This window comes from Antrostomus carolinensis, unplaced genomic scaffold (genome assembly GCF_000700745.2).
Source record: "Antrostomus carolinensis isolate BGI_N321 unplaced genomic scaffold, ASM70074v2 scaffold14509, whole genome shotgun sequence".
Lineage (NCBI taxonomy): Eukaryota > Metazoa > Chordata > Aves > Caprimulgiformes > Caprimulgidae > Antrostomus > Antrostomus carolinensis.
In genome coordinates this window covers 9,260-34,871 of record NW_010340735.1, presented here as the reverse complement: position 1 = coordinate 34,871, position 25,612 = coordinate 9,260, and the positions used below count along the sequence as shown (strand labels likewise).

Genomic DNA, 25,612 nt, shown 5'->3' with positions numbered 1-25,612 from the left:
CTAATGAGCTGTGGCCAGCCCAAACATGTCCAGTGTTACATAGGATTGTCCTGTGACATTTTGTTGGAAAGGATGTAAGACAGTTGACTGGCTTTTGGGTTCATCCTTACTGTGTTCTGGCAAGTTCTCAGAAATAAGAAATTCCCTTGTTTTAACAGAATTTTTAAGGTATGGATTGAACAGTGCTTTTTCACTGAAATCTTCCAGCTTTAAAACTTCTTCAGTATCATTTTCTTCATTTTTCATTAAAGTCTGTTGGGATTCACATAAATCACCTTCCAGCATTTCTATGGGTTGAATTTCCTTCACTGGTATCAAAGCTGAATGCATTTCATTTCTTACCTCTTGATCAGTAATTATATAAGGCATGAATGGTGAAAAACGTTTAGCAACTTCAGTTTCTTCATTGTACAATATCTTTTTATCTCCATTAATCATGCCTTTTGCATTAATAACAGTACATTCAGAAACACAGTTTTCGCAATTCATTAGCAGTGATCCTTCTTGACTTTCTTCAGGTAAACAGTGTTCCAAAACACTTACGTCTTCAAAGTCTATGGTTTTAGCCTCAGATGTCACTCCCTTCAAAAATGAATTAGTCTGTCAGTACAAAGAGATAAATTGGAAAATTACATAGGCATAGATAATGTATTAGGTTATTTTTAAAATACATAAAATATTGCAATTTGAGCTCTGTTTGACTCTTAATTTAAAAGTGCATTAATAGTTCATGTGCATTTCAGCTGGGATGCAGTTATATGTGAATAAGCACTAAAAATGACAATGTTATTCTGTCAATTTGTTAAACACTTTCATATTAGGTTTTCTGTGCTTAATAAAATAGTTTCAATGGAAGCTTAGAATCAGGCTCAGACTGCTTCTATCTTTTCCACTTCTAACCAGCCATTTTTCAGACAAAAGTTTACATCCCATTCTCCACAGATTAAACTTTATATGTAAACCTGCTCAACATCATTCAAGTAAAGATCAAAGGTTTAATAACAAAAAATTATCCAACAATAAAAAAGACAGAAATGTTAGTACAATAATATACCAAATCTTATTCTATGTTGCACTGTATTTTTCGTGGAGAAGGAAGGAGATACCCAGATGTAAGCCCCATCCCTGGAAACATCCAAGGTCAGGTTGGACGGGGCTCTGAGCAACCTGATCTGGTTGAAGATGTCCCTGCTGATGGCAGGGGGGTTGGACTAGATGACCTTGAAGGTCCCTTCCAGCCCAAACCAGTCTGTGATTCTGTGAGCATATTTAATTGACTTTATTTAATAAACCATGTCCACCAATCACTTTATAACTTCAAAACATTATTTCTCATTATCATGTAAGAATTAAATGAATATACTTCACGAAGATGCACCTTTTCCATTAGTTTGAAATACAGTGAAAAGCACTGTATAGCACTTAAACAGAGGAATGAAACTCAACTTTTTTTTTTATTTAGTCATAAAATTACTGTCAGAGAAGGACTTCTCTCCATTTGATCCCTTCTTTAATACGTAAAATTGCAATTATTACCATAGATGCATCAAGAGGCCATTCCACTGCAATGCTCTCTGCAGGATTGGGTATATCAGGCCAGCAAATCTTTTTAAACCTATTGTTGAGAAAGGAATTTTAGTCAAATGGTGATGAAAGACCTTGCTAAAAATAAAAGAAAGAAATCTGCAGAAAGCCCAAATACTGCTAAAACACCAATCTTTCACAAAGGAAGTCGAAAAATACATGAACACAATCTTTTTCATTACAATTGTTTTCCCTCACATTCATTTTTATTACAAAAGATCTCAACACGTAAAAGTCTTGGGTCACAAAGACATTGCAGAAAAATTACTAATGCACAAAAACATGGAGTTTTTATTATATAGTAGATCAAATAATAACATGCCAAAATAAGGCTGTATTCAAAACCTACTGTGTCATGTTTTGGCGTGGTTCTTCAGTGAAAAGCCACCTCAGTTAGACTTTGATCTAGGAAAGTGTCCCTAGAACTACACCACGCTAGAGCTACCCTGAGTTCTTACATTAACAGCAGATAAATGATGCTGACTGACGCTGCAGTTTATGACTGTCCAATGGAGTAGTAAACAGGAAACAAAATGAATCAGTTATTGATACTGGGAATATATGTAAATGAATGAAAACCAGGCCATAGCTTGACTTTTCACATTGCAATTTGTTCTACACAAGAATATAAACACTCAACTACATCCCAAAATAGTCTCCGCAATCAAAACACAAGTTTCTTACTATTGTAAAAATTCAGAATACACAACACAGATGAAAATGTAAAGGAGCTGGAAACTATACTTACTACTTCAGCTATACTTATTACCTGATGCTTCACATGACAACAATCTTGGCTCTAATAGCTTAGAACACCCTAAAATAGTTAAGATGTTTAACCTTCTTATTAAGTTTCAGCCAAATAACCCAGTCACTTTTCATGCTAAAGAAAAGCACATTTTATGACCTAAAAAAATCCTCACAGTCATCTCTGGGATGTTACAGCATCCCCATGCTCTGGGAAGCAATTTTAAAATCTGTCTGGAGACATCTGTGACAGCAGATAAAAGGACTGTGAATTATGTACAGATATGGATCAATGGCTCAAGCATGCAAATGCTTTCACATGATATAATTTCTAGCTTCTTCATGACTTCTTTACAGCTCCAGGGAAGTGTCACAAACTAACAAAAGTAATATTAATGTAGCTAAGATAAGCAATAGGAGTTATGTGAAACGTGTTCCAGTAGTGTACTAGCAGACACATTAAGAGTGTCTGGGAAACTTTATTTTTGGTATTATTAACTTTTCAGTAACTGGCTTAAAGTATGCACCCCTCACCTGATTAACCATGGAACTGCAACTGGCATGTAGCATTTTCCATAAACTGATGGAAATGTTTCTCCTATTTCTTTTGTTAGGATTTACTGCACCTTCTAAAATTAGTATTTCTTTTTGGACTGTAGCACATTAACTACAGTTACATGATAACCTGTATGTTTAGTTATTTGTTATTCCAATTGCTGCTTATTTTCTTAAATTGACATTGGCTTGGAATATCCTTTTCAAAAGCACTTGTAAGATATATAAAAATTTGCCTTTACAAGTTAAAATTAACTCATTGCATTCAGGTTTAGAAGGTAGAAAACGTACTCACGTGCGTTTTTTCAAAATGCATGTTATCCAAAGGCCTAACAGAAACAGCATGCTTAATCCAACGGGTAGAGCAATGAAAATGACATCTTCTTTATCTTTAGGGAGGTTGGAGGGGGAAAAAAAACACCCACAGATGTTTATAATTTCTTTATGTACTCCCTTAAGACAGCAATTTTCAACATCCAAGTCACCTAATTAGCAAATTTCTAAAGAGCTCTGTCAAAACTAGATAAACTTACTGAGAACACTGTATGGTATTCATCAGAGAATCATAGAATGGTTTGGGTTGGAAGGGACCTTAAAGATCATCTAGTTCCAACCCCCATTGTATTCATTGTACAATATGTCAAAAGATGAGTATTTTGAATCAAACAAGTCACCATTACTGAGCCAGAAAAGCAGCTCCGGATGAGACTTCTCAGGATCTTTTAGGAACAGATGTATTGCATTTTAAAATTTCCTTTATTTAGTAGAATCACACTATAATTGATATTGGAGGGGACACCTGTAGGTCACCTCATCCAACTTTTGAAATTAGAATCAGGTTGGCTTAGGGTCATACCAAGCCAACCTTTGAAAGTCACCTAGAATAAAGAGTCTACCATCTCTTTAGGCACCTGTTGTTTTAAAGTCACGTAAAACTGCCATATAGTGACACAGTGCCATAACTGACAGCATGCAAACTGTTGCCCCCACAAACATTCATAGTATTCCACAGCTTTTTTGAGAGGAAAATGAAGATTTGGGGTTTTGGCTTCTTATCTTGAGGTTTCAGTTTGTGAAACAATCAGTGAAATTGAGTTAAATTCAGCTAGTGTTGGCAATTCTTCCTCAATTCATTTAACACTAATAAAAAAAAAAAGCCTAAACAATAATATCCTGTATTTCTTACTCCCAAACCTGTTTTTGAAATGGTAATAATTAACCTAGAATATTACTTACTGAATTTCAAAGTCTTGAAGGTTTTTGGCTCTCCACTGGTTCCACCAGCTTCATTGCTTGCCATGATATAGACAGTGTATTGCGTATTAGCCTGTAAGGACTTCAGTCTGTACTGCAGAACATCAGAGTTCACTGTTTCATCTTTTTGGGAGAAGATTTATATCAATAAACACACAAAACAGTGTCATGTCAGGGAACTGTACACTTATTCAGCATCTTTTACAATGACAGATCAGAAAGTATTTTAAAGACAAATTGAAATACAAAGCGACCTTATCAGTCCTTTAATAGAGAAAACTTAAAACTACCAAACGATGTTTATCAATGCTACTTAAAAGTTCAGGGCAAAAAAATAAGCCATTATGTATTTACTTCTAAAAATAAATACACATTTTTTTTTGCTAATATTAAAAATGGGCAAACTATTATCTCCTATAGTTTATTTTATAATCTAAAACAGGGCTTTGAGAACTTTATTTCCTGGAACATAGATGCAGAAATTAAGAACTTAAAACAGGTTCTGCAGGTGAAATTTAACTATATTTCTAGTACATGCAGTTAAGACACTGATCATTCAAAAGGATGCAATCTATCAGCACTGGGATATCACCCCAATAAAGTCAGAGAAAATCCAAAATCAACCGGAATTTTTTTTACAGGTTTCAAAATGCTTTTCTGAATAGAACTCAACATCTCCAGTATGTTCCCCGTTACTGGAATTAGTATAATATGCTTCACTCTTACTTTTTTTTTTTTTTTTAAAGCATACATCATAACATTCTGTGTCTACAAACAGTATTAAAAGCATGTTCATATTGTAAAATTAAAGTCACTAAAATATTTTTCTGGTGCATAAATTCAAAGCCAACTCACGTCATCATTCAGTTCAGCATTTCCTGCAATATATGCTGCCATATGCTCTGAGATTCAATAAACTGAGTTGCTCTTAAATCAGTAAGGGGAAAGTGAAGTTATAGAGTTAAAAGGCCATCAGTGAAGTGACCTTGGCACTAATTTCATGTTCTGTTCTTATCAAAAGGATGTGACATCAGAAAAGCCTCAAAAATCAGTACACCAGCACAACAGGGGTTTGCCATTTAAATTTAACTCTCCTGAGTTGCTCCTTAAAACCGATTTCCTAAAAATAAGTAATCTGAACCCCTAAAATGGGCACAGTCTGCTTTACATTAGAAGTAATATGGAGTCATATGGGTCCATAACATGAAGCTGCATGTCTTCAGGATGACCCTGTACAAAGCAGTCAGCATTAAATTACTCAGAAACCAACATGGCTGGGGAAAATTGCATGTAGAGGACTGAATCTGACAGAAATAATTGGCTTCCTCTTTCTAATTTAAAAATTACCAAGAATACCCTTGCCCTGGCTTCAAACTGGATATCCAGAAGCAACTGAAAACCTCACAAGGTTTCTAAGTTTGAGATCTTTTTTAAAAAGGATTACATTAGGTTATTATTATCTGCCAACAGTGATGTCTAAAACAAAGGAGGAAAAAGAACCATTTCTGAAGCATTGAATGATGCAACAGCATTCCTCATAAACTATACAGGAATAAGACCTTTAGGTCACCAAAACACTTCTAATAAAAGATGCTGCTGAGATTTAGGCTAGAGAAGTTCTAAATAGATAGAATTATACTGACATCTTGTATGGACACTACTCCCTGAGGCAGGAAATTGACAATATGCTCAAAAAGTTATCTATCAGCCTCAAGAGCAGAAAAGCAATACCAAGCACAGAAAACAAGCACATTTGAAGAAATTAATCTAAAAACTATGTCCAAATGAACTATTTATTGACAGCTTATTTTAGCTTCTTGGCTGTCATTTGTTATTTTGCTTTTATTATAAAACTGACTGTAAAAACATTTTTACGAGAAAATTTCCACCACACTGTTCCAGAAGCTGAGGGCTTGGAAAGGCATCCTTCCATGGACATGCATGGAATTTATAAATTCACTAAACCCTTGCAGGGTTCAAATTCATTAAGTGACTCTCCAATATATTATAGCTCCACTTCAGCTCCTCTGCTTCTGTCATGACTTTTTCTATTGGCTTCAGAGGTATGTCACAATGGAAGAGAGATCTGAAGATGGAAGGAGACTAGTACATATGTAAAAGGGGAATACAGCAAGTATTTGACAAATAATACTCTCTAATTTGGCATAATCCTGCAAATTTGATTTTTTTTTTTACTGTTAATGGAGAACAATCTGCAAAAAGCCTCTCATACATGAGTTTCCGTCCTGGTTTGGAAAGGGAAGAGGAACGATAGTGCTGCCATATACTGACTAAATTTATCACCTGGAGATCCATCAGATTTGCATCTGAGAGGCAAAAAGGACAATGTGGTCAACAGTCATGGCTTTACTACCATGGGCAGTAAAATACTAATAGCAAAAAGATTGAGAGCAAGCAGAGCTGTACAGAACAAAGAAACTGAGCATGAGTACACGTGTAGTATTGAAACAGGGACTATTCACTAGAATACCCCATCATTTCAGTTAAACCTACAAAAATTTTTAATCTTTATGTAAACTGTATTTTAGAACCAGTATTTTCAGACATATTTATAACATAAAGTAACAAACTGTGCTAAGAACTATGAAAAAAACTATCTTCAAACAGCAGATTGTCATAACCCTGTGTGTTGGGTTTGTGTGCGGGGCTGGTTTTTGGTAGCGGGGGAAGGGGCTATAGCAATAGCTCCTGTGAGAAGCTTTGCGAAGCTCCCCTGTCTCCAAGGCAGACCTGCCTCCAGCCTAGGCTGAGCCAATCCGGGATTGCAAAACACCTCTGTGAATCCATATTTATGAGGGGAAGAACCAGTTTGGTGAGGAGAGAGCAATAGGAGAGAGCAATCAGGAAACATCAACAAAAGACCACCAACAACTGGGAGAGAGAAGAGGGAAAGTGAGAGAAAGGGAACCACAGACACTCAGGTCAGCAAGCAAAAAAGAGGAGGAGGAGGTAAACGGAGTGCCCTGCAGCCCATGGAGGTTAACTGTGGAGCAGATACCCACATGTGGCCCATGGAGGACCCTGGACCTCCACTGGAGCAAAGCCTGTGCCCAAAGGCAGCTGTGACTATGTGGAGAGCTCATGACAGAGCAGAAGACCCCAGAGACACTCATGCCAGAGTGGGGGAAAAGAGGTGCACTGGACTGGAGACCTGTCTCCAGCCCACGGAGGTTCCCATGCAAGAGCTGGGGGCTTCACCCAAAGAAGTCCATGACTCCGCGGAAAGCCCGCATTGGAACACTTTGTTCCTGAACTCTTTTAGACATGGGAGGGACCCCACACTGCAAAGAGCAGCAGAGACGAACTGACTGCAACCCCCATTCCCTGTCCCCATGTGCTGCTGGCAAGGAGAAGGTAAAGAAATCAGGAACAAAGTAATTTGAGCCTGGGAAGAAGGGAGGAGTGGGGGAAAAGTGTTTCAAGATGTGGTTGTTATGTCTCATTGTCCTACTCTGATTGACTGGTAACAAATTAAATTGATTGTTCTTCCTCAAGTCAAGTCTGTTTTGCCTGTGACCATAACTGGTGAGTGAGCTGTCCCTGTTCCCTGTCCTCATTTTGACCCACGATCCCTTTGTTGTGTTTCTCTCCCCATCTCACCAGGTGGGGGGAGTGAGTGAAGGACCTTATGGTCTTATCTGTGGCTGAAACCATGCTACCCTGTTGAAAGCGTTGATGTTTAATGTATACTTACTCAATTCTTTTCCATCTTCAGGTTTATAAAATATCGTATAGTTCCTAATAAATCCATTTCTTTTATCCTTTGAAATCTCCGTCCATTTTATTGTAACTTCATTTTTCCCTGGAATGCCCGTGTCAGCCACAGGTCCTTCTGATGGCTCTACACAGAAGCATTACAAATTAGAAAAAGTAGTAAAATAGTCCAAGTACCGCAACGTTAGCCACCTGTGTTACTTCACACATACCAGCAACATCAGGTGCAACAAATGTACAAGTAAATATGTCATCTCAGTGCTCTGATATAGCCCTTAACTCTTCTTATCCTCTTTAACATGTGATTTCTTCTGACAATACTTCCCCTCATCTATTCTGGTGTTTGCATAGTTCTCAGTGTTATGCACTCATGGTGGTACTCAGGTGCAAGGTCATTCTGTATGCAAGACATCTCTGGCTGACCTGAGATTCAACTGGGGTCTCCAGCTTCTCAGTCGTTGCCCATTACATTAGAGAAAGTCTTTCTCCTTATACAGCCTCTCATGCCTTGCTCATAGCTTTGAAGCAAGAGTTCTCTGTGCTCCAGTTTTAAAACAATTATCTTCCTTCTCATTCTCTGACCATCTTTAGTACTGTCACAGCTCCCTAGAAACAGGAAAGCACTCAAAACAAAGTTCTAATTGTGCCAGTATTACTCAAACATAAAATACTCCATTACCTCCTTCTAGTAATTAAAACCGTTTACTAGTGAATTGTACTCTCTGTGCATGCACTCTTACATAGACACCTATATAGACACCCACACAAATTGGCATTTTCACCTGGAACCTTAAAATTACCAGTAAACTACATTCTTGGAGCCGGCTGTATAAATCACTGATTTCACATTAAACTTCTACAAACAAAGGAATCTTCCTCCATTCCTCCCCTAAAGCACCATTTCATCCACAGTGTCTATCCAATCACAAACGTCATGGCTTCTGAATATTTTTTATGTGCAGGACTGCAAATACTTTGTTACATTATAAAATTTAACAAAAAGCAAGCTTTTCAAACCATCCATTTTATTCTGTCAGTAGAATTTCCTCATGTATTTGGACTGATTAATGCAGTCAAACATTAAAATAAGTCTAACTATATATCTAAATGAGCTGTAACATTTAAGAGATAGCCAGTGTAAAAACCTGTTTCATCTTTGTAGCTATACATTTTCCAAGTGCTTTGTATATAGTATGTAAACTTCACAAAAAATGACTGGATTCAAGCAGCAATGTACCTGTATCATTCAGTACAAGTTTTCTTTACTGAACAATTCAGTAGCTAATCTATGAACAGAAATCAGGAAGCCCGAATCCTGTTTTTTCTCAGCATCTACATCTCTCCTTCATAATGCCAGAACCAGACTGCTCAAAGATAATACAACCTGTCTGTAGAGACAGACTACAGTGCACCTTTCACAACATTATTCATTTAAAATACGTACTTTTTTCTTGCACATAAGCTTGTATGGAATATGGAGCTGCTACTTTATTTCCATAGAGAGGATACACCGAGATGTTATAGCATATAAATGGTTTGAAGTTTTCTGTAAAGGAAACAAAGGAATATTTATGTACAATTCTCTATATGAGATTAATACAATAATTAAAGTTTTATTTATTATATTTAAATTATCAATTATTTACTTGAAAGCTCATTATTGCCCTTAACATAATGAATTTTATTTAGTAGCATTCATAAGAACACTTTGGTTTTGACTCATTTTTCACTAGAAATACTTTGAATAGGTAATTATACTTCAGGCTCATACAGCTTCTCTACACAAGCCACTTACTCATCTGGTAACAGTTTAAGGTTTTGGAGGAAGTTTTTATTTTCAAATAACCAGTATAAAATTATAAAAATTCCAGTATTTTTTTTTTTAATTTCACATATCTTTAGCTTTACTGCTCTGCAGAAGAGAGTTTTGTCTCATGCATCAAACAGCTTAAAAGGTACAATAGAGCCCCAGCTCTTAACTCCGTGTTAATGTTCCAGTTAGGTGAACAGCAGATCTGCTTCTAATCATTTTGATTCAAAAGTACAACTGCCCAAGTGAAATCTCTGCAGTAGAATTTTATGTTTCAAGATGCAGTTCAATCTCCTGGAAATGAAGTTTTGAAGTCTGAACAATCCAGCAGCCAAGTAACCAAGACGGTGCATCCCCAACTTAAAAGTAACTCTCATAAACTTGGAGAGAACACATTTGTGGTTTTATGCCCCGTGGGATGAAAACAGTGTAAAGGGTTTCCTAGACCATCCCTCCTCAAGTTATGCAGTTTATTTAGAAAGAAAAAAGGCTATCAACAGATCCCTGCATTAAATCAGCTCTCTGCTGCTTTTTCAGCCCCTTACACCCATTGCAACCCAATAAAAGTTACAATGGCCCACATGTTGTCCTTAAATAATACCACAAAAGAATGCCAGAATCAGGCCTGAATAACAGTAAAGCCTGAATTTGCCTTGAAGTTTCTAATGTGATTTGTGCTAAGGGTAAACAAAGATCTCCTAATAATGCTGAGGAGGAAAGCTGGGTTTTTAAATATATTGAGAACAGCTATAAATAGCATTTATTCCTCATAGTAAAATGCTGAAATAGTGCAATTTTCAGCATAAGACTCAAGCCTCACGTGTCTCAATTCAATGTGTAATAAACTACTCTTGAATTTTACTTCAAGCAGATTTTTGTTTAATTTGTTTTACTGTAGCACAGAATCAGTATTTAAATCACTGTTGTCTAAGCCAGTAAGAAAAATTTCATGGGCAAGCTAGCTATATTCATCGTTAACAAACCAAGTGCTCCTTGTCACTTAAGAAAATGCAGGGTACTTGTTTTCTGAAAACTCTGGAAATTATTTTTCCTTGATGTAGGATTCAGAAAGGTCCTTACATGAACACAAACTGCTTTCAAATTTGATAAATTTAATTTCACTACAGGACAACCAAAGAAAAAAAAAAAGCAAATGTATAAAGAAAACCAGATTCATTTCATTAGCTAAAGGGGATGTGCATGGGATAGTCACACTGACATCAACTTTCACAGTTTTGCCTTTGCATGTATCTCTCAAACTCTGCACATTGTTTAATTTCTCATTGAAACTGCATACACATAGCCAAAGCATGAGTTCTCAGAGAGAGTCTCTGTTAAAAAAAGTCATCCCCTAAAACAAGAAAGTGAGCAGATGCACCTATTTGTCAGTGCATCATAAGGCCACTGAAACCTCTTAGAAATGCCTTGAGTCATAATACAGAAGTGATACTTAACATACCAGATTGACCAGTCACTCCACTTGCTTATTTTAAAGTAGAATTCTCCCTCAAAATCTCTTCCAGGTTTCTTGTTCTCTCTTTAACATACATGAGGGCACATGATCTTTTCCCATCTTCAAATTCATTTTTTTGGTTCTAGATTTCTCTGCTATAATAGTGTACATCTGTCACAGGCTTCCCTACTGGAAGACTCATGGCATAAAATCGAGCCACAGAAGTGCTTAAGCATGAAATTCGTAGCCTGATCTTACATGGGAGCAAACACTATCTTGCACGTTGCGCGAGAATTTGAGAGAGTTAAAACTGCTATTCAATTACATGTGAAGATTTCCATAAAGCATGTAGTAATACTTTTTTTTTTTTTTAAATGGTCTGAGGAAAGCTGGATGAGTTCATCCTTGTTTGTTCTTTCCAAACTACCTATAAATAAATATACATAAGTATATCTGCACACTGTTACAGCTGAAACTGACAAATGAACATACTTTTGTTAGTTTTCCAGTTTGTAGAATTTGACACATATTGCCATGATCTACCAAAAGGATCTGTCTCCAATTCCTCATACCACTCAATTACATATTCGGTTACTTCTGGTTTGGAGGTTATCCATTCCACAACCACTTCTTCATTTGTTGTAAAGGTCCTCACTGTCTCAATAATCTGAGAAGCTAAAAAATTAACAGAAAAAGTCAGCAATTCTATCTTCATAAAAACTGCAGCAAGAAAATTCATTTATATCAAGCTGAGATTGTTTCTTTAGAAGATGATGGGACTTAATCAAGTTGAAAAAAAAAGTTTTCAAAGGTACTTTATACCTATGTTCACGTGCATGTACTCAAAATACTTTAAAATTAAGTATATAAGAATTATTACAATGAAAAGTGGCAGGAAGGGATTGAGGAAATGATACTCGAGGAGATTTACACATACAGAATGAAAGACCAGTCTCTTTTAGGATTTGAATTTTACAGTTTGTAAAATTTTACAAACCAATTTACTGCCAATATTACAGGTAGTGCAGATAAGCAAATTTTGATTGAGATGACAAAGGAAATAAAAAACAGGAAATCAAGTCAGCAAGGTCACAATTGACAGTGAAACAAAAGTGAACCATCAACTTGCACAACACAGGTAACAAAAGTGAATGAAATCCCAACCTGGCAAAGCACAGGGAAGAGATATGTCTGTAGGGAAAAGAAGCATGTCACAGCAGGGAAAAATCAGAAAACCACTGACTGTGAGATACAGAAGTGGTAGAGAGGTAGTCACCAACCCCCAGGACAAGATGATATCAGGTCTACATATCCAGTTCTCTGATTAGACTAGAATTTGATTGAGCAATTCCAGGGGAATATTTGCATTTTTTTCCTGAACAACTGATGTAGAAGTGATTCAAGTATGCTAAATGCAACCTCTCTTCCAAATCATGGGTAGGCAGCAGGACAATGCAATACAAGGCTCACAGAGATATCAGAATTAAATACAAGAGCCAAGGAACACAACTGTTGTGCTACAGCAGACCAGCTTCCTGACTCTGGCAGTGAGTGGGACGGGGTACTTTGGGAACGCATATGAAACGAGAATAAACACAACGTTTCTCTCTCTGCTTCCACTGATGCATCTAAGGGACTTCTATTAAACACATATTTTAATTATGTTGTTAAACGCACTGCAATAATGCCCTGCGGTAACCAATTTTATGACCTAGCAGAGAGATGAGGCAGAATTGGGTGGGATTCTATAAATTTATTTGGGAGGTCCACGGTTAAAAACAAAACAAAACAAAAAAAAAACCCTCAGATAGTAATAAAATAGAAATTCTAATAAGATATTAGAAAGGGTTGATATCTTAACAACTATATCCCAAAACAAAAACCCCAACAATAATAGTCTATAACAAAAACATATGTGATAGCAAAATATGACAACCAGATAATACTATTCTAGTAAAAAGTAATAGAATATATAGCTTTGTACATAATACAGTTCTATATACATAAATCTATTACAAAAGTCCTTAGCACAATTTTGCTTCCAGTATAACAGAACTTAAATAGATGTCAGGAAGGTAATTCTTTTATTAATGAGAAAAATAAATCATGATATTGAGGAATCTTACTTTTTTCATCAGTGGACGGAATCCTCAAAATAGCTTCAGGAGAATTTCCGGCAGAGTTATGGGCAGTAATAGATACTATATACGCCTCTTCATTTAAAATTAAAGTAATTTTCTTATCAGTAGAGGTGTCTGTCATTTTAAGTGCAGCATTGTTTTCTGGAAAATACTGTATTTCGTAGTCTAGAATTCTCCCAGAAGGTGGAAAGCTGTTTAATGGCTATTAAAAAAATATGCAGTATTAAGTGTTTCACAGTGTTATTCATATAATCAAATGTCTATGCTCTATTAAATAGTCCAGATCTAATTACAAATTGACAATACTATATTTAGAAAAGCAAGGTACTCTCTTCAGTCCCATCTTCAGGACAGTTAGCTGCAACAGATTCATTGAAGGAAAGGTTCAAAAGTCAAATACTGAGATTCGAAACACAAAAGAGCCTCTGATCACTCTACTAGATGATTAAAATGAATTTAAACACAGCTTTGGTTAGCTGTATTATTATTTAAGAGGAGTTGTAAGGACTTTCAATCAGATTTTCCAGTGATCTGAACACAAATGAACTCTTTTTTGCACAGATTACAAAGCACTATTCATTTACCATTCAGATAACAAAAGCCTTTTCAATTCTGCTTTAGTTCAGTGAGGTTTTTTTCTGATGACAGAAAAACACCCTGTCAGTTACAACACTAAATATTTCAATGCAACATCAGCCACAGGATATCAATACGATTATCATTTCAGAAAAAGAGTATATACCTTCCACATAAGATGTACAAATCTACTTCCAGCTGAGTGTGAAGACTCAATTACCCTCCACAAGTCCACTTTTTCTGAAGGAGCTATTTAAAGACACAAAAATATCTTGAAATTTGTTGTTATATTAAAAAGATGGTGTAATATGGTAAAAACAATCAAAAGATTTCAAAAACACAGTCTGAGAGCAACTTATTAAAAAGAAGTTTTCCCTTGTGTAATGTTGAACTTTTTAGTACAGTTTCTCTCTTTCCACAAGTTTCCTCCTGCTTTCTTCTATTTGTTTTGTTCTAGAGGAGATTCTTCTAGTCTTGTTTTATAACTAGCAATTTAATTTCTCTATTTATAATGCATTTTATTGGACATACTTGCTACACTACATTTCTCCTACTATCCTACTTAGCAATGTTGAGTCTCCATCTACACTCTTCATTTTTCCTCTCTTCACTGTCTATTCACCCATTTTCTCTCTCAGCCATATGTTGCTTGTATCACCTTTCGTATCTCCTCCACTCCTTGCTCTTGTCTTTCAGTTTTCCCACTTCTATATTTAAACAAAATACATATGTTCTGTTTAAACAACAGAATTTTAAATTCAATAGACTGATAATATGCTGAAAACACAGCTTTCCATTATTAAATCCTAATGCCCCAAAGTATAAACAAAGAAAAACTTTACTAAATAGTTAGCCTACCTTTCTCTTCTGTGCTTGCTGTTTTCCCTCTACTCCATTCACTCCAGAATATTGACACTACACTGCTACACCGAATGGCAACTGAATATTCTGTGGAGTCCCACAGACCTGTGAGATTACATGATCTTGTTTTCTCTGCAGAATTAAGTGAGACAGTGACAAATTCCTGAAAGCAGATATAAGAACAAAAGTTATTTGCTATAAAATTGCATGCAGATATATGACAGTCGTTTAAAAAAAAAAAAAAAAAAAATGCAGTTTTCATGTTTCCCACCTCACTCTGAAACTCAAAATTATTTGTTTCATATTTCTTTTTTCTGTGTAGCCTTTGAGTGGTGAAGGAAGACAAGAGTATGAGAAATAAATGATGCAGTATTTTCTTGTAAAAGTAATGACAAGGTGAGTAATTTCCTTGCCTTAAAAGGAACCCACTCACATCTCACTGATGGAAGTCAGAAGCTAGTTGTTCCAAAACAAAAGGTGAAAGAAGACATGAAAACCAAGAATTGGAGTTGATGCATCAACTCAGCTGGACTAACAGTGGGAAGCAGCAGAAAACAACAGGAACTATAGAAAGATGGAAGTGTTCATGTTCAGTAGGATTGACATAATCACTATATCAACACTGATGTCTTCTCTTACAAATTGCAAAAATTAATAATTAACAACTTTCCTCCTCTCAAATTTCAGATGACTGAAACAGAAAGATGATAAAATAAATGTTCAAGCTAGCTAAATTCTAACAAGGTCAGCAAAGGTAAGTTTTAGAATAAGGAAGATTCTCTCTTGGGAGCCAAACTGAAGTAGTAGCATCACACAGATTCACAACAGAGCCAAAAACCTACAAAGAAATTCTTGTCTTCCACCAATTGGGCCTTCCAATGAAAAGCGAATCAAACTATAACAATACAAAATGCAGACAGCTACTCCTTTGAACACCATAATGGGAAGTGCATTGCCTAAAGAAACTAAAAATTCTAGTCCATTCTGATCTCAAGAAACTCATAGTCAAAAATACAAAATGCTTCTATGAGAACAAATTCAGGCATCTACAAACCACTGCTGGGTGACAGACTCTTTAGCCAACCTGCAATAAATATGGCTTCAAAACTATTACCAGTCTCCTGTAGAACCTGACATAGAAGTGCAGTCAGCCGAAACTACCTTTTAGATACTTGCAAAAATGCTGTTAACGGTATTTCATTATAATTAGAAACTTAGTATATGCAAGTGGAAAAATAGGTCATCTACTTTTCATTCAGTAAACACAGTTCGTAGCAAACAATTTAGATTGTTTTGGTAGGAAGGCTTAAAAGGTCAGGAAAATATTTGTCATTTGCTCAAACCATTTTTTTTTTTTTTTCATACACGTGCTGACAGAGAGAAAAACAGCTCCTATATGTAACTGATGGTTTGAGGCTGTCTTTGTTGGCTATTGCCATCGGATTGGCTACAGACAAAACTATGAATCATGCCTGTCTAAGATCCTACAGAATTAAACTCACTGGATTTTTGTCTTTACAGATCATGGCTACTATTTTTTCCTCTAGAAAGTCTGTTGAAAAATGTAGGTAAGTTCTGAGAAAGGAACTGGATGTAGACTGCATTTGATAGTGAAAAAGTAGACAGGTTATTTCTTATGCAGATGCTGACAAATGACACAACGCACAATAATATTGTAACTTCACAAAAATATGAATGTTTTGAACATTTGTGAAGGATCCCATATGTATGTAAACATCACAAGGACATCATTGTCTTGACACCAAAGCGATGAACATCTTGAATGGGTCTTTTAAAATAAATATTGATTTCTAATATCCCAGGTGTACCTGAGCCAATCTGCCCATCAGATCATCCCGAATTACATCCTGAATCCAACAACCAATATGTCATATCTGCAGTAAGGACACTTGCCATAAGAATGTGATGAGTATGCTAATTAGAAACATCTTTAGTATCAGGAACTTTTTTTAAAGCTGTGAGGACTACTATTAGTTACCCTGATGAATTCTCTCCCAGAATTACACATTTAATGTATAAAACAGCAAGGTCAAGACAGACATCTCAGTTTAATGAGCTTAAAGAAACAAGCCAAGCAACCTGGTTCATTCTTAAATTTGGAAGAGGAAACAGTAAGACTGCAAACAGAATCACTTCTATACTGAAGAGCATTGGAATAGGCCATCTGAAAGAAGCAAATGACTAAATTCTGTTTTTTCTATAATAGTTCCATTTAAGTGTCAGAAAGACAAGCTCAGAAAAATAACTTCTCTTATTTTCCATCTTTCAAAATTTATACTTTAGTACACTTGAAAAAATAATATATTAGTCCATCTTAATCTGATTCAACTGTTGTGGCTGGGACTAAATGCTGTTTCCATGACCAGAATGTGACAGGAAATAAACCATTTTGACTGACTGTGTACATAATCCCTTAGCCTAAGGTCATCCCTTAGCCTTTCACAGAAATATATTCAGAAGTATGGTATGTACCAAAGGAGACACTGACCAAAAGGAAGTGAAAAATTAATCCTAGACAACAAAATCTTAATTAAGATCATGCATACCTAAATATGCTCCACTAAAATAACAAGGTTTTAATCACTACTTCCAACTACTTCTTGCTTTTTTTCTATTCAGTCTTTCATAACATTAAGAAGTTTGTCACAAAGAAAACAACGATCAGAAGAAAATTTATGTAACTTACCGAGGAGTTTGAATACAAGTTTCTGTACTGAACCTGGCAAATTAAATCTTGTGAAGGAATAATCTTCTCAGGCATTTTCCAGGTTACTGTAAGCAACTGCTTTATACCACTGATTTTTTTAACTGAAAGTATTTCAGGAGGTTCAAATTTCTCTAGAATGGAGAAACAAAAACATTAACAGGAGAGAATGCTTCTGCTTCTATAAAAGTTCAGAATTGCTCTCTCTCTCTCTCTGTGTTCTGAGTCTGATTAATATCTCAATAACATACATCCTATTAGAGTATTCACATGATGGTCTGTTTTATAGACATAACTCTACATATTGGAAATTATCAGTAAGAGAGATTGCACACACAACTGATTTAATGCTGTCAAACCCACTCTCAGACAGATGTGCAGATTTCTTTCATCTGTATCAGCACTGAAGGATACTACTCAAGAGACAACAGCAGGGAAAAGAAATGAAGCAGAGCTGGGATGCCAAAGTCAAGTCTGAACTGCAGATGAGGGAAGAATTCAGTTGAAAAGGATTTGAAGGAGACCATGGGAAAAGAATGGATTAGCACTGAAAGAAGAGATGGCTGATACAGAGGATACAGAAAGCCATGAAGAGACACAGCAGGTCTGAACACAGGGACCAAAGGAGAGCGTGGCTGAAGAGCTGACATAGTGCTGCAGCAAAAATATTCAGTTAAAAGGACTGTTGATTAACTACACCAAAATGAAGAGAGCGTAGCACAGCTAAGAGGGAGAAAAGGTAGACAAAATATTATTATTGTTCCTGGGAATCACACAACAGGTGTTTTTTTAGCACTCCTAACCAGAAAGTAGAATAGCAAAGAAAATGATGGGCAGACTCAGAGAAATTATAGTATCACTACTCATTTACATCCAGATATTGCACGGACATCTAGTAGCACTCAAAAATACAAAAGTACAGTCCAAGTACCACCTAGTTTGATAAAAAGTTTTAGTATATGGTCCTTACTTGTTAATAATTAAAAACTTAGTAATTTACAATGGATACATCAGACATTAGCTTTAAAAAAATACTGTTGTAGTTAGACATTTCATAGCATGCAAACAGCACACTATCATTTTTCACCACCTCTTGGTAAGACCAAGAAACAGATGAAAATTTCTGCTGTACCACCAACCAGTTTGAAGAATTTTACATGGAAAGGTCATCAATTAAAACATAACAAGAGACTCTCTTCAATTAAATTGGAAGCATCAACATCTTGAGGGAAAAAAATGAGAAGGATTAAATATTTTATTAAACCCTAAGTGTCATTTCAGAGACTTCTTAATTTTAGCTAACAATTAAAATCAGATGGCATTTCAAACTGAAACCAATTTAAAACCAAATGAAACATAAATAATAGTTTCAAAACTATTATAATGAAAAATATTTTTTTCATTATTTTCTTCTACGTAAATCAACTTTGATTACACAATTTGTTTCTGAGTTCTCTAACCTGTACGCTACAGGGAGGGAAAAAGAACTGGGGATGGTGCAGTCAGCACAACATATACTGCTTCATCTTTATTTAACTCTTTTTTTTTTAATTACCTATTTTTTCCATAGGTATAGGAACACAATCTGATGAGGCTTCACCCAAAACATTTTCAGCTTTCACCTGAAAACAGAAAGAACTACTATATGGAGTATCTGGGTAATAAAATGAACATGACTCCATTTTGCTTTGGCAGGAGGCCACTGTATTTAGAAGAGTCACCCTTCCTTCTGTCATCCTAAAAAACAAAAGAGAAAAAATAAAAGGAGTTTGAAATTAGGGGATTTTCTTAGAATAACTGGAACTGATTGTTAGGTTATTATTTATACGTTTTTGAGGTTGCAGGATATTTATCTCAGTGAACATCTCTTTAGATGATACATTTGTCCAAACAAATACTCCTTCCTAATTGCACTGCTCCTGCAAATGCATATAAATGGATTGCAAACACTCTATTAGTTTTAATTGCAATTAGTAAGACAACTTTGCAGGAGCAGTAATGAAGAGTAAAAATGCCTTAATCGGATATCCACATGCTATTATTATTTTAAATTAAAATCTCAAAAAGAATTGAAAACATGTATCGCCACACAAGACCTACTTTAAAAATACAGATATATAGACAGATAGATATAGCTAGTAATATGTGCCACATGGCACTATGTGACAACAAGCTTTTATTAATCTTTTACATATAGAGAAAACCAAAAGCCCAATTGTACCACTGCCAAGCTATTACAAGGTAACAGAAATTCAACAGATTTTCCTGAAAGAACAGACTGATAATGTGCTGTCTTTACACCATATATTTTCATTAGTAGTGTGGGATGCAAAACTAACTAAATTTGTTTCATTTTACTGACCCACAGAGAAATTCTTCAATGAATGAAAACTCATATATGGGGCCTTTGTTAAATATTTCATATTATGCAGTAAGCAACCAGATCATTCATGTAACTCAAAAACCAGTCTGAGGTTGGTATTTTATGAGCATTTTTAAGCTAGGGTAAGCCTGCACTGCTGCGAGAGGAAGCAGTCTTACCTTCCCTAACACACATAGCTGTTTGCTTTCATCCACAGCTCTCTGCCCCCATGTACTAGTGCTTTTGTTGTCATATGGTAAACTCATCCAGATTGTGAGTTATCTGGATTAAAATCAATGGTTAGATTTTCCTGGAAATAGTTCTGCAATCCAATTCACTGTGTGGTTAAAGAAGAATTTGTGCTGGTAGAGGAAGGAACAATATTGAAAGTTACTTTCAGTAGCTGTTCTAGTTGATGGTTTCACAAACTCAGCTAAGTTATAAAATGTAGAAATACTAGAAGGAATAAGAAAGTTCCACCAAATGAAGGTGGAATTCTAAAATGGAGATAAAACTAAAGATGTTTTCCTGCCCTACCATTTAAATAAAAAAGATACCATATGCTAGCATAACTTACAATAAGCAAATGTCTCATTTGGAGTCTGAATTTCTTCCACTCCTCAAGAAATTTAGACATTTTAGAAAACTCTTCATCAAATCATATTACTTAGAGTCTTGATTAGGCAGAAAAAGAACACTACAAGCAGCACTATTATGAAGAACAGATTGACAAGTATGTTTGGGCCAAAATCTGTGCTATCACCTTCAAAACTGTATCCGAGATCTGCCTTGGAACAACTCTGACTTCATCATTTTCACATAAATTATGAAAAAGTAAGCTCCTAAACAACATTTAAAATGTAACAGAAATTAGAAGAATCAAGTATTTTGCTTCTATGATGAGGTTACGAAAATACTAAAAAGCATGAGACTACATAATTTGTATTTGAAAATACAAATCCCCAGAGGCAAGCACTCCAAAAAGGACAACTAACTCTGAATCCTTGAACTGAAACTATTACTCCAAAGGTCCCTAGGTTAAACCCTACTGGTGTCAAACAGAATAACAGGCACTTTTATAGTTCTAACTGGGAACTGTTTAAAGCAGAGGAGGAAGCAATCTTTTTTACTCATCCAAAACGAGGATGGTTAGCAACACAGAAAGCTTCTGGGTTACACTCACATAAAGTGCCTCCATTCTCCATTTGTACCTACGCTCGCAAAGGTTTTGATTAGTAATGTTACTTAGAGGAAACAAGTGAGTATTAGTTCTGATGTAAACATTTGTCTGCTGAATATTGGGTTGAGAATGCTCCTTTCCTTCATATAGTATACTGAAAAGGTATCAGATTACAACTTTTTTCAACCAAATTGACTGAATTTACTGAGGAAATGCCATGACTCTGAATTTCATGATGTTTCCAGGCTTTCTTTAAAGAGGAGTCAGGATATGAGGGGAAGGGAGCTGGTGGTCTCACTCTAGCAACCCAGTTCCCAGTACAACCTATACTTACATTTTTCGGTAAAGAGTATAGTTTGTCGTAAGATTTGTTTCTCTTCCTGAAGTCCAAGTGCAGGTAAGTTCAGCATCAAAGTGATAAACGCAGGAAATATTTCCTGGTATGTCCGGTGGAACTACAATGACAAAGGTTAAAAAAAAAAAAAAAAAGTCCAGTAAAAATAAGTTATTTTATTGCACAACTGCTGTTGTTGGTCAAAAAGCAGATTATGGCAAATTTTTTTAAATGTCTGGCATAGCAATTAATTTCATAATTTCTTACTGCCCTCAAAACTCCACATAAAATCAAAATCATTATTTCTTCCCCTGGGGAGACAGGGAGATTTTCTCCAAATCCTTCTCAGAAGTACTTAACTAAGTGGACCTGAGGGTATTTTTGCAGTAACTCATTAACTATCTTACATCAAACCACTACATACATCTGCCCTGAACCTCTAAGTATACCCCTAGCAACACATCTGCAGCTCAAGGCCAGTCCAGAGAGTAAAAGGAAAACAAAAAAACAGCACAAAAGTTCAGGAAAAGGCATTCACTGAGATAAAACTCCTCTTGGCTCTTTCCCAGAATGTCTAACCACATACCCTAAGGAAACCCCTAATCTGAGGAGCCTGCATGACCTCAGAGTGCAGAAGATAACTTCCTGGGAAACATAACTATATGATCTTGAAGAGATCACTAAATCTGCACATTCTTTATCTTTTAAGCAAGACAGCACAAAGGAAACAATCCTCTGAGATCTCTACAGTCTGAAGTCATGCATAAAAATGTAACACCCTCAAAGACTTCTTTGTTAAAGCCAGACTTCTTCAGTCAACAGAAGAAATCGGAGTTGAACTGAAGAGAACTGCACTCAATGAAATAAATCAGTTGAAAAAGCCCTCTCTCCAAAATAACACTTTTCTGTCCCACCTAAAATAACACTCCAAAGATCTTTCTTTTATTGACAAGCTTATGGCACACTACACTTTGCAGACAGGCAATACTTTCCGCTGTTTTTATTCCACCAATACGTTTTTCTGCATTTATTGCTTCTTTACTAGAATGGGACTCCCATTACACGACATTAGCGTAAATCGGATTGAATCTGTTCAATAATTTAGAGAATTTGTATATATATTTATCCTGTAACTTTCTCTGTAAGAGACTGTAATTATAGCTTCTTTGGAACAGAGGGTTAGAGAGGAAATTCTCCTTGGAGAAGGCTAAAGTTGGCTAGGCTGGACAAACGACATAACCAAAGGGACAGAACTCAGTACTCTCTGACGTCAACAGAAAATCTCCAGTCACTTCAGCTGGCCAAAAGTCAGGGTCAGAGAGGTTATGGACCAGTGTCAGCAAGGAATGCCTGCAATTTCATGCTTTATTTCATTTAAAAAAAAAAAAAAACAACAAACAAACAAACTCGAATAAAGGTGTCTTACAATGCCACAAGCTAAATAAATTAATTAATTTTAAAAGCAAGATTTTTACAGCAAGTTCTAAAAAAAAAAAAAAAGTTATAATTCATTTTTCTGCATTTCTACTTACAGCCAGATTTAACTTCAGTGTGAACCAAAAGTTGTTCCCTGCCCAAGTACTTAGTGAAACATTTCACATGAGCTTTGCTGTAAGTGAAATTATGGATAGTTATACTAGAAACAGTTTCATTCACAATGTTATAGTTTTCCTGAGCAATCAATTCATGATTCAATTTCCAGATGATGTGGCTTGCATTTCTGTGAGGCGTATAGCGTTTTCCAAGAACACAAAATAGTGTCAGGGTGGATCCTCTTTCAATTTCAGGAGATGAAGGAAAAATGTCAGCATCTCTGATAGAGTTTTCATCTAAAAACAAAACAGAAGATATCATATGACCTAATTCCTTTTAAAATACCGGTGGAAAAATGGTAACTTATTTTGTTGGCTACAAATCATCTAATTATATTTTTTTTCGTATAGAGTTCAAATAAAATGCTCAGTCACTCAAATCAGATATTGGTGCTTGGAAACTCAGGTCCCATTAATGCCTATATTAGCACAGGTATTATGTAGGAAGGATATTTCTATACCTTCCCAGAAATAATGGAGAACTTCCAACTCAAATGTTTTTTAATAGCTGAAAATGAAGAAGAGAGACTCTTGTCTTTTAAATCTGTTTTTAAAAAACATTCCTATATGTAAAAGATATGCATACCATTTAGATGTTAGCGTTACTAAGAAAATGCATCAAACTAGTAAGTTTAAAATTTACAAGTAAACTGCAATGTATTTCAATATCTCATTAGTACTTTTTTCCCTCATAGAATTTATATTCCCAGATACAGGGCAGGAATTGTCTATAAAATGCATGTAGAAGGAAAACACAGAAGCAGGCTTAATGAATTAATTAATCAACGAAGTTATCAAACAGTGCAAGAATCACCCATCAGAGACCTGCAAGGAGTTAGCTGTTTATTTTTTTGCTGTTAATTATTTCTTAATAAGTAGCAGCCAGCTACTTATATGCTTAATAAGTAGCAGCTGGCTTAAACTGACTGTGGAACTGACACATTTAAAAAAAAGTAAAAAAAAAAAAAAAAAAATCAATAGCCATATATTGTTAGGTGACTTTTTCAATTAGGAATGAGAACATTAGTAGTCATTGCATGAATCCCTGAATAGATAACACTTCACTTTAAACATTCCAAAACCAGCAGATGTTAACTACATTTTAACTCCATGTGTTATATAAACTTTAATTTGCTTCATCAGCCAACCTCCAGAGTTACCAGCTTCTACAACCCAACAAGAATTGAGCTATCATATGATTTCCAGATGTGGAGTCCCCTTCTATATCCTGTGCAACAGGGAAACAGTCAACAAAGTAAGTTTTAAAATACTTTTTTTTTTTTCTTTTAATACTTTAAATACAAAAGAAAACAAACCCAGGCTATCATGGTCACAATTAACATTCCACAAGAGGACATCAACAGTGCCATCAATTAATTTTTCTCTCTGTACTGTACACTACTTAGTCAATCACCTACTAACTCCTATTTTTAAAATACACTTTTTTCATTTTCAGAACTCTTCAGAAAGATCTTTTGGAAAAGGTCACCTTTTAGAAAACTTTATTATGGCAAGACAGGTGCTAATAATCAAGAAACATACCTGCTACAGAGCTGCAAAGCAGGACTAACATCCAAATCAAACAGCTGAACATTTCCTTTTCAGTAACTATGGGCAGGAAATGCTGTCATAAAATAAAAATAAAAATAATGTACTTCCAGTAAAGATGCCTCTGTAATACTTTGTAAGCATTAAAAATGCCATTCAGTATTTCTCAGTTGCATTCAAATTAGGTACTGCTTGTCCAAGTGTTACTTTCCTGCACAATGGGAGAAATGATAATTTTCCTAAGAAAAGTGTATACTTTTCTATAAAGAAAGGAGAGGGAAGGTCACCTGAAATACTTTTGAGGGCAATTCAATCCACCTAAGTAATTTGCTTTCCAAGCACCATATAAAGAATCAGCAAGTAATATATGAACATCAACTTGAAATACAGCCTGCCATCTTCTGAACGGATTCACTTCACAGAACGAATTATTTTGAAAAAGGCTGTTGCAGGACAAGGAATGATCCGCATCTCTTCTGGGAGTGGACAACAGTCCCAAGTTACCATCCACCTGAGAAAGGGTGAATTCACATTGGTTTTATCCCAGCTGAGTGTCCCAGGCACCAGACTTGAGGACACTTTGCAAAGGCAAGGGAAGGCACCTCCCTAGGGCTTGCTCTTTAAAGCTGAACTGCTGTACAGCCAAAAAACTCCAGAACTCTGGGGTAAGAAGGAGGAAAGCAAGGAAATAGAACAATTTCTTCTAAAGGTACAGTTGAATCTAGGGTTCCAGGGGAAAAATTACAGAAATCAAACACCCCCCTTACCTCAAGCACTGCTGTCATCTCTCACAGAATCACAGAGTGGTTGAGATTGGAAGGGACCTCTGGAGGTCATCCAGTCCAACCACTCTGCTCAAGCACAGCCACCCAGAGCCAGTTGACCAGGAGCCTGTCTAGACAGCTTTTGAACATCTCCAAGGATGGAAAGTCCACAAAATCTCTGGTTAACCAGCTCCTGTGCTCAGTCACCCTCACAGTGAAAAAGCGTTTCCTGATATTCAGAAGAAACTCCCTGTGTTTCAGTTTGTGCCCACTGCCTCTTGTTCTGTCACTGGGCACCACTGGAAAGAGCCTGGCTCTGTCCTCTTTGCACACTCCTTTCAGGTATGGAGGAGATCGCCCTGAGCCTTCTCTTCTCCAGCTCTCTCTCAGC

At 35.9% G+C, this 25,612-nt stretch overlaps 1 protein-coding gene across 1 annotated transcript; it reads right to left on the bottom strand.

The window, feature by feature from the left end:
• IL31RA (interleukin 31 receptor A) lies at nucleotides 1-24,503 on the bottom strand. Its single transcript, XM_029087046.1, has 15 exons — nucleotides 24,452-24,503; nucleotides 22,850-23,146; nucleotides 21,318-21,438; nucleotides 18,997-19,178; nucleotides 17,424-17,575; nucleotides 14,714-14,879; nucleotides 14,022-14,104; nucleotides 13,265-13,481; nucleotides 11,631-11,813; nucleotides 9,320-9,421; nucleotides 7,856-8,002; nucleotides 4,123-4,263; nucleotides 3,182-3,275; nucleotides 1,537-1,615; nucleotides 1-600 (listed from the first exon to the last, which is right to left on the bottom strand). Exons 1-15 carry the CDS (start codon nucleotides 24,501-24,503, stop codon nucleotides 1-3), a joined length of 2,616 nt encoding a protein of 871 aa, XP_028942879.1.
• Between the last annotated feature and the right edge of the window lie 1,109 nt (nucleotides 24,504-25,612).

Coding starts and splice junctions, on each gene's coding strand:
- IL31RA (XM_029087046.1), bottom strand. CDS start 24,503: ATGTTCAGCTGTTTGATTTGGATGTTAGTCCTGCTTTGCAGCTCTGTA. Junction 21,439..22,849: donor CACTGAAGTTAAATCTGGCT/GTAAGTAGAAAT, acceptor TTGTCATTGTAG/TTCCACCGGACATACCAGGA. Junction 14,880..17,423: donor ACTTGTATTCAAACTCCTCG/GTAAGTTACATA, acceptor ATCTGCTTTCAG/GAATTTGTCACTGTCTCACT.